At 42.7% G+C, this 14650-nt stretch overlaps 1 protein-coding gene across 6 annotated transcripts in view; it reads right to left on the bottom strand.

Moving 5' to 3' along the window:
• The window catches only part of STAMBPL1 (STAM binding protein like 1), a 39372-nt gene that overhangs the window by 16522 nt on the left and 8200 nt on the right, over window positions 1-14650 (bottom strand). For 2 of the 6 annotated variants that reach the window (XR_014000289.1, XM_081158617.1), the window contains exon 2: window positions 2877-2959. The exons of 1 other annotated variant lie outside the window; for it this stretch is intronic. Coding sequence is in view for 4 of the 5 variants with exons in the window: in XM_081158617.1 (XP_081014743.1) it covers window positions 2877-2906 (30 nt within the window). In the remaining variant the exon portion in view is untranslated. Of the gene's footprint in view, window positions 1-2876; window positions 2964-4448; window positions 4513-14650 lie in introns of all 6 variants that reach the window. 3 more of the 6 variants (XM_081158620.1, XM_081158619.1, XM_081158618.1) reach the window with 3 other exon arrangements.

Raw genomic sequence — 14650 nt, 5'->3', positions numbered from 1 at the left:
AGATTGGGGTTAGCCTTGCAGTGTTAACTAGTTTCCCGGAGGTACTTATGCATGTCACAGTTTGAGAAGCACTGCTTTAGACCACTTTACCATATTTTGATGCTCCAAGAATGGAGTTAGCCCAGAACAAATTTAGCTTCCCAAGTCCCCTTCAGGCTGTCAGGGTAGGTAGCAAGTCTGACTACAGTGTGGACGGAGCATTTGATTAAGGTCTGTAGAAAATTAAAGAAGAAATCAAGGTACACATGGCTTTAGTCTGGCCATGAATGACTGAACCAAGTTTCAGGGGCAGGGTGTGGTGAATTAGATACCTGCAGTTTTTCCAATGCCATCGGGTCTACTTGGGTGGTAATTTTATAGCAGACAGAACCCTAGAGACCTGGGACAACTCTTGCTTTTAAAGGTTTAATATATAACCAGAGAGCCATAACCGGGTTTCTCAAGGCCCCATGAGGTCAAAAGCAGGCCATGCCTCTTGCACCCTCTATCACTCTTTTGACGGAGCCTACAGCAATGTGGGCGAGTTTCCCCTTTCCTGTTTCTTTCCCAGCAAGGAAGCTCTCAGGGCCTGAAGGTCCCACCCTGGAGGTGTCCAGCTATCCCTCCTGTGACTGGGTGGGGAAGCCAGTTCAATTTAGAGCAGAAGGGATAAGACATACCAGTCTCCCACATGCTTGAAGTCCAACTTACGAGGAGTAAAGGGTGCACTTGATTATGATCTTCCCCTGGCATCTTAAATCTATTTTCACTTGGTCCAGAATTCAGAAATCAGAGAGGTGTGACTGGCAGCAACACCAATCCTCAGACCTTTTCTAAGTGACTTCCTCTTAAATTAACACACAATCCCTTCTATACAAACCCCGCAGTGCTGCTCTTCTAATTCTCTGAGAGACTTTCTAATTTCAGAGAAGCTGTTGGAGGCTCCCCACACGAGAGGCAGGGATCAGAGCTTGTGAACTGGGAGGCTTAGGCCTGAGCAGACACCATCTTTTCCAGCTGGGAAGCCTCAGACACCACGGCAACACCTCCACATTTCCCCAGCCACGCTTCCTATAGAGCTGAATAGCACTAAATGAAAATATTTTTATTTGGTTATAGAAAAATTCTCTGATGACATCAGAAAATGACTGGTGGGGAGGGGAAAGCTATGGAAATTAGGGATTTTTCTAAAGGAGGTTTCCAGCCTCCTGAATGTACAAAAGTAATTTGTCTATTTTTTACCACTACACAGTCCACCTGAATTATAATTATTTATGTACCAGGGATCTTTTATGAACTCCCTGAAGGAAAGGAATCATTTTCCATTCATCCCTGTTGTTTTGTGTTGTAGCATGATCCTTAAAACACAAATAATAATCAATAAGTGTACTAGCCCGGCCGGGCGTGGCTCAGTGGTTGAGCATCGACCTGGGATCCAGGTGATCAGGGTTCGATTCCCGGTCAGGGCACAAGCCCGGGTTGCGGGCTTGATCAATGACTCTCTCATCACTGATGTTTCTATCTCTCTCTCTCTCCCCCCCTTTCCTCTCTCTGAAATCAATAAAGATATATTAAAAATAATAATAAGTGTACCAAATGCAGGAGAAAAAGAGAAAAGGGGGCAACGTGATTAAAATTAGATCACCTTTTTCCCAGAAAATAAAAATAAGATTTACCTTTCCTTTACTGAATGGTCCTATCCTTCCCAAATTTAAAATTGATTTCAGAGATAAACTGGGAAACAGCCTACAGTCTTCATCAGTCTATGTTTCATTTGCATGTGAGGTTCTTGGATGAAAACACAAAATTTCCAGATGAGAAATTCATTCATTTTACATTGACTGTCCACTAAAATGTTAATTATTCCTACATATGTTTTAGAAAACCACACAAGACACTCCATAAGGATGATTCTTCCCTCGGCAGAAAGTGAAAAAGTTCCTACAATTCTCTACCCTTCAAACATACGCTCAAAGCAACCGAGCTCCTGTGAAGGATTGTCTTGGCAGACAGAGAGGCTGGGTGATCACCTATTTCAGAGCAAGCACCAGGCCTCTGTTTCTTTGTGTTCCGGTGTGAGCTTTGTGTGTCGAGGGTATGCAGTGCCTGGTGCTCTCGGGGCTACCTGGAGGGCTGTGGTGAGCAGGCTGGGGAGGGTCGTCAGGAGGATGGTAGTGGTAATGACACCTTCCACTTATAAAACCCCCACGATAGGCTGGGCACATGAAAAATATTGCTTCCAACTGTCATAAGGCACAGAGTACAGAAACAGGGCCATGGAGGTTATATAATGTGCCTGTATGCACACTCGAAGGGTGACTTGGGGCACAGAAGAAGCGCACGTGATCCCAAGGCCCCTGTCATTTGCTCTCCTGCACACTGCTTCTTCTAAGATGTAGCCAGAGAAAGTGTGCACCGTGTTGGGCTGAAAGGGGAAAAGTGAGAAAAACAAGAGTTTCAAGTATGCAGACATTTACTTAAGATCCCAAAGCAACACTTAGGGGTTAAATATAAAATGTTTTCCTCGGTCACTACCACACAAGGTAAACATCCAATTTTTATCTGTGAAGTTGAGGCACAAAGAAGGGGCAGATGGACTTGCTGCAAAGTCACCTCTGAGATTCTTGTCTCTGGTGTTCTGCTAAAGGAATACACTCCTGGAATCTCACCAGATAAGATCAACACTTCACAATCATGTGGAAAAATATTTATTTTTAATTCTAGCAAAGATGGCTTTATTAGTCACTTCCTCAAAAGAAAGGACCACACAGATGGATGAAAAAAGACCAGGCCTAAACTTTTTGAAGTAACTGTGATTCATTTCACATTTGGGTTGTTTCTGTTCTCTTTTTTTGGGTTTTCCAACCATATGTAAAATATCAGTTGGTGCTACCTACCAGAGAATTCACAGTAAAAGGCTGGTCCATGGTGTCCTGTCTACAAAATGAGGGTGTTCACTCTTTCTTCTCAATCACTTCATCTGTCTCAAAAACAAAAAAGCAGAGCTCGGGTTATTTTTTTAAGAACTCCAGCCTCAAGTCTTAAACCCCAGGGTTATTTCTGCCTCAGAAGAATATGAACAAATTGAAATGACTCTAACGATCTGTTTTTTAGAGAGACCGTTGGAAATAACTTCCTGAAAATACAAAACTGCAGGTGGCTATGGTTTCTTAAAAGTGGAGGTATGAACAGAATTAATTATTGCCCAGAAAGAGTCTGCTGGGTGTTGTCTTGCTCAGGACCCTGCAAGGTTATTCAGTGGGTTTTCTTTCTTCAAAGTGAAAAAGTCACAGTGGTTAAGAGCATGGACTCAGGGGCCATGGACTCTAAGATCTGGAGTCAGTCTGGGCTTAAACTAAGCCCTGCTAAATATGGAAGGTAAACTCTAAAATGACTCTGTGACTCTTGCCCCTTGGAATCCATGGGTCTGTGTACTCCCCTCCCCTTGAGTGTGGACAAGACCTGTGTCTGGCATCTAATCAACAGAACATAGCAAAGGTGATGGATGGGATATTACTCTCATGTTTATGTCAAAGATAAGAGATTTTGCAGATATGTGCTGACCGGCTATTTCAAGCCAGAACTGGCCAGTGTGGCCAGCTACTTTGGTTTGCAAGGTATTTAAAATTACTTAAATTAATGTGAGTGCAGACAAGAGTTATCTTGTGACCAGTCAGCAATGCTGGGACACAGAAACATGTGTATACTTGTGACCGGTCAGCAAGGTGTTAAGACCACGAATCATTTGTTGTTATAGGGAGATTATCCTGGGTAGGCCCGACATGATCAGGTGAGACCTTTCAAAGAGGGAGACACTCCCCTGCTGGCCTTGAAGACTCAGCCCCCATAAGTTCCACAGATGCAGGGAAGTGAATTCTACGTATAACCACCTGTTGTAAGCCATGAAGCCAGTGGTAACCTGTAAAGCAGCAATAGAAAACAAATATGCTAACCGTGTGACTGCAGGTAAGTTATCTACCCTTTCTATTCGTCTGAAATGGGATAAATAATAGTACCCCTGCCATGTAATTGTGAGGATTAACTGAATTAGCATATAAAGTGCTTAGAATAGTTCTCAGCACAGTCAATAGTATATAAATGTTAGCTATTATTAGAATCTTTGTTTTGCAACTGATGAAACTAAGGTTCTGAGAGGTTATGTACCCAAGTTCAAACAGTCACTCGAATGTTAGCTTCCCTCTTCTTTACGTTAGTTTAGGTCAAGCTTTGCATCACCACTTCCCACTTCTCTAAAATTACTTTGCCTTTATGCGCCACTCATCACTGATGCGATGATGGACACATATCCCCTCCTCAGTTCCTCGTTTATGAAATGAAAGGGTTAAGCCACACTCCTTCAAGTTGTAACAGCCTGTGATTCTAGCACTCTCAGAAGCAGATCATTTGACCCGTCCGTGTTATTTTTTTGGCCTGAATCCACGGCCGAAAACCCCTTCAAGGAAAGTCACCTGGCATGTTCTAGATGTTCCCCTTCACCCTCTCCAGTGACCCCTGGAGATCTAAGCTTGCAGGCTGCAGAAATGCACAAGAAAGAAATGACCTAGAGAGAGCCACGGTCACAGTGTAGTTGAAACCCCAAGTTAATTCTGTCACCATTGAATGTCGGCAATCCCATTTGGGGAATTACCATTTCTCAGTGAGAAGAAATAAACCAGAAGAAAAAAAAAAAAGACATTACAAGAGTTAAAGAGACAGAACAAAGAGGCTTAAGGGGAATTTAGAGCTGGGTGGGAAGAGAAAGGAACGAGCTACTAGTCACTGATTAGGGTTTTGTAAAACCTTCTGGAGTTACTCAGATATTTAAACACAAAACAAATCATTTAAAAAGTTGGAAACATTAGAACCAGCAGTTCTTAAATTTTACTTTATCTAAAAATTACATAAACCTGGGAATTTTAAAAAATGCAGACTCCTGGAACTCATACCTCACTCAGGAGGATTCTGAATCTGTCAGTTTTAAGCCCACCAATGGCACCGAGTGTTCATTAGGATGTGGCCCAGGTGAGTTTGCTAGATGATGTTTCCAAACAATACTTCCAGAGACACTGCATTTGAGAATGTATCGAGCAGGATTCTTGTAAGTAAGGGCATTGATTCCGGAACTCAGAGGATAATGGAAAGATCACAAATTCCAGGAACAATGTTGTATGTTAACTGTAATTGAAAAATTAAAAAATTTCCAGGAAGGGCAGAGAAGTCTGGCTTGGAGGCTACATATCCAGGAAGATCACCCCAAATCACACAGCACCCATCTGCCCGGTTGGGGAGCCTGCAGCTTCCACCAGCAACACCCACTGCTGCCTTGGAAAACATGTGTTGCTGCCTCAATTTCTTCATGTCACTAGTTTCTATTCCAAAGTTTGGGATGGAGGTATCTGACTGACAGAGCCTAGGTCACATGCCTGCAGCCCTGCTGCAAGGGTGGCTGGAAATGCGAATACATAGCTCTTTACACTTCCATAGAAGGCAGTGGGATGTGCCAAGTGAGAAAAGACAGATGCAGGGCTGGGTGGCCCAAATCAAACAAACTTCTCTGTAATGAACTTCTAAATGTATGAAATGTGTAATTCAATAAATCTTAAGCACCAAAATGTATTAAATTGCTGTACACAGAAACCAATCACTATTAACTCTCACACATAAATTTATCTACAATTCAGAAACAGAAAGAAATCAACTCCTTTCAAATTTAAGATGAAAGAAGTTTATACACTTGTTAGTAAACTTTTTTTTTTACCATTAACTACTCCATGGCAGTGGTCCTGTTTTAATTCCTTTATTTTTTTTAATCCCCAGTCCTAACATTTATCAGTTATAATAAGTTACAATGACCAAAATCAACACAAACAGGTTATGCTCTCTTGATCAGTAGCTGTCAAAGTGTAGAAAAGATCCCCAAAACCTTACTAAAGGGTGTGTGAGGTCAATATCATTTTTATGATATTACTGAAACATTATTTGCTTTTTTCCCATCAATCTCTCACAGTTGTATCGTGGGGATTTCCAGAGGTCTGAGTTCATGCCATGCTTACTTGAATATGTTTATAAATGTCTGTTTTAGTTTTTAATATGGTCATAGATATAGTCACACAAACAAAGCTTTTTAGTGCCCTTAGTACTTTTTAAGAGTGTAAAGGGGTCCCAAGACCAAAACTGCTTGCTCTAGATGAACTATGAACACAAAACACACAAAGCAAAACAAAACACAGCATGCTGCTCCGATCTAACCAGAAGCAGAGTGGTCCAGAAGAGTCTAACAGAGGAAAAAATGAATGTCAAATATCACCTCCCTTTTGAGCTCGGAGGGTGTGCTAAAGTTACTAGAAAACTGAGGGCACAGCAAGAGATACCTAACCTCATGCAACCTGAGGCCCACAAGAGCAAATGCAGCTGACCGCTGCACATTCTGCAACACCCACTCTCTTTTTCTAATATAAAAATATAATTTTTAGCTGATACAAAGCCACCCAGGTAAAGACTACATTTTTTTGGAGTTAGGTATGACCATGTCACCAAGCTCAGACCAATGGGTTGTGAACAGAAGTACTACGATCGAAGTCAGGATCCTACCCTTAAGGAAGGGACATGGCTTTCTCCATCCACCCTTGCCCTGCTTGCTGGGATGGCGGGGGGGTGGGTGGGGGGGGGAAGGCTACCATACAGGTGGACTATCTTCAGTCATGGGAGGAGCCATGGCAAAGCAAGAAGAGAAGAGGAGTGGTCTAATTTGCTTACACTCAGACCATCACGGCAGAAACAAATTTCCATCTTGTCTAATCCTTTGTCTTTGTTTAGGCGGCTGGGCCTGTATCCTGACACACGCAATAAGTTTAACCTAGAAAGGATGATTCAGTGCAGCCCAGGGAGGCTCTTGCGGCTGGGCCTGTATCCTGACACACGCAATAAGTTTAACCTAGAAAGGATGATTCAGTGCAGCCCAGGGAGGCTCTTGCCAGCACGGATAATGAAATACACATCTTCCAACCTCCCACCTACCTCAGCACTCCGCCTGTCCTGCCTCTCTCCACACCTCTGGCCCAGGTAAGGGGGAAGCATAACTATCACTTCCTCCTTTCCTCCCACAGCTCACCTGGATCCTGCCCAGCCTGTGAGATCCCACTTACCCATCTAGAAGTTTCACACCTCTTTAGAATCAGTGCCACACAATCCCTCAAACATAGCAGGTATTATAAGCTACAGTCCCAAAGGCAACATTTGGTCATCATAAATGTTTAATTTGGCTGTTACGATAAACTTAGGAAAATTTTAAGTTAGTTACAAAATTTAAAAATTGGGAGATTCATATAAAAATTCAGATTTCAGGTCCTCTTAAAAGAAAAAATCAGAGGACCTGGCACCACTGGACCCAGTACCTAGAACATTCAATTATTATAATTTATCTTCTACCCTGCGTTTAGAACAGTGCTTGCTACTTAATAGGGGCTCAATATGTGTTTGTTAAATTAATGAATGAAGAAGCAATTTCCATGATGTGTACTTCTCATCACATTCCCAGACACATATTAGAAGCTTAGCAGATATTTTGCTCTAAATCTGTGCTAAAATATGCCTCCCAAATGCACCAGCCTTTAAAAACTTACCAGGTAGCTCACTTAATTCTCTCAATACAGGTTTATTCATTAATTCAATCATATATTCATTCAACAAACACTAACTGAACACCTAGGATGTGCCAGGCGTTGTTCTAGGCAAGTGGAGCATGAATAAAATTGGCAGATTTCTGCCCTGGTGGAGTTTACATTCTAGCCAGGAGAGAGAGATTAACAATAAACATTTTGAATAAATACACAGTAAGGTAGAAGGTAGTATGTCCTCTTGAAAAAAGAAAGAGTGGAGAGGGAAACAGTGGGAGAAGAAATCAGAGAGGCAAGGAAAGTAAGGAAGACTTACAGATCTCCATACGGACTTTTGCTTGCGCTCGGAGTGAAATGGGGAGCTATGTAGGCTGCTGAGCAGAGACGTGATGTCAATGGCATCATCATTTACAGAGCGGCCTGTGGGTGTGCTGCTGAGGCTAGACTATGGGGGCAGAGGAGGAAGCGGGGCGCCACCGGGGAGAGGTGACAGTGTCTTGGGAGGTGGAGAGCAGGGGATGAAGCAGGTAGAACGCTGAGTCTCTGCTGAGGAAACTGAAGCCATTTCCATGTAAGTTTTCCCTTTCCAACAGGAGGAAGGGCAAATGGCTTAAGCGCCTGGATGATCAAAGCACACGGTAGCAGGGAAGGAAGCGGAACCAGCAACCCGAACAGCACAGGGGGGCTGGCAGGCCCGGCAGGGCCACCTCTCCAGCTCCTCTCACTCCGGCAGCTGTGGCAGGAAGACAAGCTGTGGACTTCACGTGCTCAAGGTAAGGTAAACATTGCAATTTGGAGGATCAGAAATATACGCAAACGAGGCACCCAGAGCATACCAAAGGCAGGAGGAAAATAATCAACATCAGGCACAAATAAGATGTAAATTCCCTTTGCAAAGTGGGGGCTTGATGGGCCCTGGGGCACCTGGCGGGAAGGCAGCGTGTGGAGTCAGCCTGGGCGTGAGCCGTGGGTCCTGTATCCAACTCGCTAGTCGTCCTCACTAGACCTTCCAGGCTCACGTCCCTCCTTCCCACCTGCTCATCCCGCCGAAGGACTTACGCTGATTGAAAACACTCATCAGGAACGCCGATGGACTCTCCGCCTGCTCCCTACTCCACCCCAGGCCGGCCCACATTCCTGCGGTGCCAGAGCATCGGAATGACAGCCTGGGTCACACTTAACCTGTCCTGAACCCCTGGAGAGTTCCTTTTGCTTTACAGCTCCTGTCTTCTTGCCTTTATCTCTAGCCTCTTTTGCTCACTGTAGTCTCCAAAGACACAACCATTTTCCTCTTTAAATAACCCTTTATTTTTAATTTTTATTTTTTGTGGGGTTTTTTAATTTGATTTCATGCATAAGAGGGAAAAATAAGCATCCTTTTAAAGAGGAGTCTGCTTCCTGTGAATCCTCACATACAAGGCCTGGGGGAACCAGGCCCAGAGAGATATCCAAACCATCTACTCACGAGCACACAGAGGACAACCCCTCTGTGTCCCATGTGTTCAGCTAACTAGTAGCTGCTAGAACCAACTGGGCAGTTCGTGACAGGGCCCAGAGGGCATGTGGCAAAAATGAGTGTTGTCCATGAGTGGCGTGGGCAGGGCGGCGACCCTCTCCCAAGTGCCATTTCACAGCTCTGAGTTTATGCAAGTTTTGTCTTCCTGCGCCCTCACAGTTTTACAGCCCAATAGCAGAATCCTTTTGATATGGGTCCCAATTTCATGTCCCCGTGTCTCAACCTCCCCCAAGGAAATGTGGAAGCAGCTCGACAGTCCTGTCTCTTAAAAGCAGAGACAAATAACACCAGGAGTGAACGGTGAGAAAAATATCTGACCTAGCCCAGCGTGTACTGTGTGACCTTTTTAGCCTTAATTCCCTTAACTCTCCTTTTTTTTCTTTATTAATACTTTTTTTTGGTGGCTGAGCTCAGAATCCTGACCCACTTTCATACCTAAATCCTTATTTCCTGAATACAGAGAAGATACTTCCTGACAGTGAACAGCCTCCTTAGAGACAAGAGCCAGTGAGACGTCGCCCAAACGTGTCCCCTTCTCCCTGGCACTTCTTTCAACCTGAAGGCTGCAGTGAACTAGATAAGCAGGTGAGAGGCCAAACACTCCAGGCCACCTCCTGGACTCACCTTTCTAATTGGCCAACCAGCAGACTTTCTTTACCCCACCGAATCAAAGTTCATGTTTACCTGGTGCAATGCCCTTAGTTGGAAATAAATAAAGGAAGTTATAAATTAGACTGTGGGCTGCCGTGACCTAATCTGATTTAGATAAAGCAAGGAAAAATGCCATCCCCCCACCTTAAATGACACGGGCAGCAAGGAGGATCTCCTGAGTCACACCTGGACAGATTGGGACCTGCTTTAGGGAAAAAAATGACCTACACCCATACCTGTGCTGTTCATTGTGAAAGATTGAAACATTCAGATATTAAACCAACAGTTACTCTGACTTTTTAATATTCAATGTGGTTCTATTTTTTAAATAAGATGATTTAATTAATATAAATCAGAAAACATTTGGAAAATGAATTTAAGGCGTAAGGGAGAATTCGTATTTGTACACAATTATTTTGGCATCATAAATCCGTTGGAGCATGTTAATTTTGTTACCTTGCTATTGAAATACTAAAATTTCCTGGAAATTATGCATTCTAAAGATAAGCCACCCATAAGCCACTAAAATTCTAGTGTACATACTTCCCTTTTGATTGCAATTTGCTTTTAAGAAAATACTACCTAATTCAATGAAGCATGACCCAGAAATAAATTTTCAAAATAACATCATCTTCTTGCCTGCCAGTTCCCTGAAGCTCAGAGATGAGGTCAGTCCTTGGGCATTATTAATCAACTTTATTTAATTTTCATAAATTTTCTAAGGACAGTACTTCAACAAGATGAATCGAGTCCAGCACTACTACTGAAAAGCAAAAGGGATCCTAGAATGCTTCGCATTCAGGGCTCCTCCACGGCCCCACCCACAGGAATCCTAACTGCAGCAGGCTCCAGCAGACAGCTGCATCCGCATTTTTGATCTTGCCCTAGACAGTCTCTTCAATGCAGCGGACGAAAGCATAACAGTCTGTGCCCATCCGTAACCCTCACCAACAGCCCATTTGTAAATGCTTAACCAGCAAGCGGCTGGCTGCTGTTCCTCTTCGCGCGCCACTCACTCCTTCCTATTTTCCTTCCCCGCCGCTGATGTCAAGTTTCCTGCAGTGTGGTTCCTAGGCCACCTGCAGCATAATTACTTGGTGGTAGAGGAGAGTGGTTATTACAAGAAACAGATTTCTAGGTCCCAACAAGTCAGACTTTCTGGGAAGGGTGCCCCACGAATCTCTAGTTTTATTAAGCGGCCCCGGAGACCTTTATGTACATTAAAACTTGACACTCACCCTGGCCGGTGTGGCTCAGTTGGCTGAGAGTCATCCTGTGCACGGAAAGGTCGCCAGTTCGATTCCAATCAAAGCCCAGGCCCAGATTACAGGTTTAGTCCCTGATCAGGATGCATTTGGGAGGCAACCGATCTATGTTTCTCTCTCACATAGATGTTTCCCTCTCCCTTCCTCTCTCTCTAAAAAAATCAATAAAAACATATTTAAAAACAAAAAAACCTTGAGATTCACTCTATCAGATAAAACTTCTCTAATAAGAGAGTTACAAATTACCCCCAATTACCTGGCCTTGATCAGCTGAATATTCCCTACTTTAGAACAAACTCTTGCCTTGGCCTCAGTGAAGTAGACACATTTCCTTTTTCCTTGCACTTCCCTCACCCTACATCTCAAATATTATTTTTTTATCTTTCCTCTTAACATACTTTTATTCCATCAGACACTCCCCCCTCCCCCCCGCCATTGTTTTGACTAAAGCAAAATCTGAGCTTTAGCACCGTGTCTTCAAATGTTCTCTATCCATTTCCACCAGGACATCCAACTGCGATTTCTCACTTAGTATGTTCCAAGGCTAAATATGTCTTTCCTACAAATATTAATAGCACCAAATAAATTCATTCATTCATTCATGTCTTTATCCAAAATTATTTATTAAGCGCCTACTTTGTGCTAGCAGCTTGTGATACTATGGTGAGCAAAGAGATAGACAATATCTGATCTTATAAAACTTACATTCTGCTAGGGGCAGGGGATGGGGCAGACAGGTGTGAAGATATTAAACAATGATCTGCATCATTATATCATTAAACTGTGGTAAATGCTATAAAGACAAAACACAGGAAACAGAATTCTGCATTTTTTTTGGTCAAAAATCCCCCAGAAGTGATGGTGTGTTCTCAGTACATCAGGAGACACTGATTCACCCCATTCACAGTGATATTAACTGTGCTCACTTGTTTATGTCTCCTCTACAAAGCTACTATTTTGTCCTTTATAATTACAAAGTATTTTACAGGGAGTTACTTTGAAATATGCAAATATACTTTCCCCCAGCAATTTTAGCATCCGAAGGTGATTCTTCCCTGAAACAATTATTACTGTGGTGTCTGAAACCAGCGAATTTTCTATTTCCATTCTTCTTTCTACATTTTATTAGTTTAGTTGAAGTTTTTGTTGGAAGGTTGTTTAGCTTTTGTATAAAATTTTAAAAGTTTAGGCTGTCAAATGGATCTCTCTTTTATGGTATCTGGGTTTTTCATCATTCTCTAAAAGGTCTTCAAACTCACTGATTATAAAACATTTTTAAATATGTCTACCCATCTTTTCTTCCGGTAATGCTATGGTTAGGTATTTTTAGATAAATATCTTTGATCTGTGTGGAATTTATTTGTATGTAAGGAATAAGACAAGGACACAGTTTCCTTTTACCAGCAGGCAAAGTGGCCCTGAATCTTCTCAGTTATGCTTAGCTTCTTACTTAATTCTCAATTCTACTCAATAAGTTGATCTGCCCCAACTAGGCACTTAGTACATATTGATTAAACTGAAATAATCTCTTTCAATTATAAAGCTGAAAAAGATACTCTAGCAGTGATGGGTAAAGTTACGGAAAAAAGAGGAATTGGCGACCCAGAGGGGAGGCGAGTATGCAACTGTGGATGAGGGACCAGGTCTGGGCTGAGAGCGGTAAAAAGAATGGAGATTAAATCGTTATTGGGGAAGATTCTGAGGTATAAACAACATAGAACTTGGGAGTTAAGTGGGCATATTGGGATATAGGAGCGAAAGTGGGCAAAGACTGTAAATGCTGCCCTCTAAGGGAATTGTAGGTAATGATGCTCCTGACCGCAACAGAAAAGTGGCTCATTCCTCCGCGCCGCTCAAGGAATGGGACCAACACCGGGTAATTACACAGAACACGGGCGAGGCCTGGACGTGCCCATCCTGCGTCCGCGGCCTCCCTCAGCTCCGTCCCCATCTACTGCTGCCCCGGGCACAGCCACCCTCCTGAATGTCTGAAATGTGCAGCCGCTCACCACCTTTCCTTGCAGCAAGTGGCATCTGCTGATTCTCTCTGCCACCCTTTTCTCCATCAGCATTGCTAGAAGAGCCTTCTAATCGGTCTGTTCTCTAGCAGGCTCCCCTTTGATTATTTCCACACACAAAAGGTATGTCATTCAGCACAGCTGGGTGTGGCTCAGCGGTTGAGCATGGACCTAGGATCCAGGAGATCGAGGTTCGATTCCCAGTCAGGGCACATGCCCGGGTGCGGGCTCGATCCTCAGTTGGAGGCGTGCAGGAGGCCAATGACTCTCTCATCATTGATGTTTCCCTCTCTCTCTCCCTCTCCCTTCCTCTCTCTGAGATCAATAAAGACATATTGAAGAAGAAGAAAAGAAAAGGTATTGTCTTTGCTTCGATTGAAAACCTTTATTAGCTTTCCATCACCGTTCATGTTACATATCCTTAATAGGTCCTGCAAAGCTGGGTCTGACCCAGCTGCCCACTCCCCAGCCTGCTCCACACACCGGCATCTTGCAGTTCTGAGGTGCCCCATGCAAGGTCTAGGCAAATGGACCCCATCTTCACTTCACACTTCCACTTCCTCTGCATCTTTCCAGTGTTGGCTTAAGCATCTCTCCCTTGGGCAAGACATTTCTGACCACCTCCAGACTAGGTTCCACTCTTAATTATATATTCGTGTAGAAACAGCAGACACGCTCACATTGAGAGATCTTCTACTAAACAAATGGCCAATGTTCTTAAAAAGTGTCAAAATGATAAAAGACAGAAAAGCTGAGGAACTGTTTGAGATGAAAAGAGACTAAGGAGACATGACAACCAAATGTGTGTGTGATCCTGGATGGGACCTTGGACCAGAAGAAAGATGATGATGAAATGTGAGTAAGACCTATAGATTAGACAACAGTACCGTAACAATATTACTTTCCTGTGATTAATCAATAACTCCTGTGATTATGTAAGGTGTTAATATTTGGGTCAAATGGGTAAAAGATATACAGAAACTGTGTACTATTTTTGCAGTTTTTTGGAAGTTTGAAATTATTTTAAAATAAATTTTTTAAATGTTCAATTACAATGTACCCTAAAAGCCTCTTCAATAAGTAAAAGGAAAATGGATAATCTATTGTCTCTAAACTACAGGGAGCATCTGCAGAACAGTAAGAAAGTGATAAAGAGTTGAATAAAAAATGGCAAATGTAATGAACAAGTCATGAGGGAAATATAAATAGTTAAGTAACACGTGAAAAAAAGTTTCATTTCACCAGTAATTAAGAAACTATGAATTTGAACAATGTATTTTCATTTATAAAACTTGCATCATTGATCATACTCAATATTGTTGAGAACTGGAAGAAAAATGGGCAATTTTTAAAAATATGCATCCCTGTTGACCAACCAATTCCAGTTCTAAGATTTCCCCATAGACTATCCTACCCAAATAATTCTCTCCCTCTCTCTCCCTCCTCTCTCTCTCTGACCCATTTCAGCATGGTTTAAAAATATTAACATTTTGGAAATAAAATTAAATAGCCATCAAAAGGGGGTTATTTAAAATAAAGAATCTCTAATGCGGATGAAGCCATAAGACAGGATTTACATCCATACACACAGAACCAGCAAGTTGT

This window comes from Miniopterus schreibersii, assembly GCF_964146895.1.
Source record: "Miniopterus schreibersii genome assembly, chromosome: 14".
NCBI lineage: Eukaryota > Metazoa > Chordata > Mammalia > Chiroptera > Miniopteridae > Miniopterus > Miniopterus schreibersii.
Note: the sequence above shows the minus strand (reverse complement) of the source record. Positions and strands in the feature narration are given on the sequence as shown.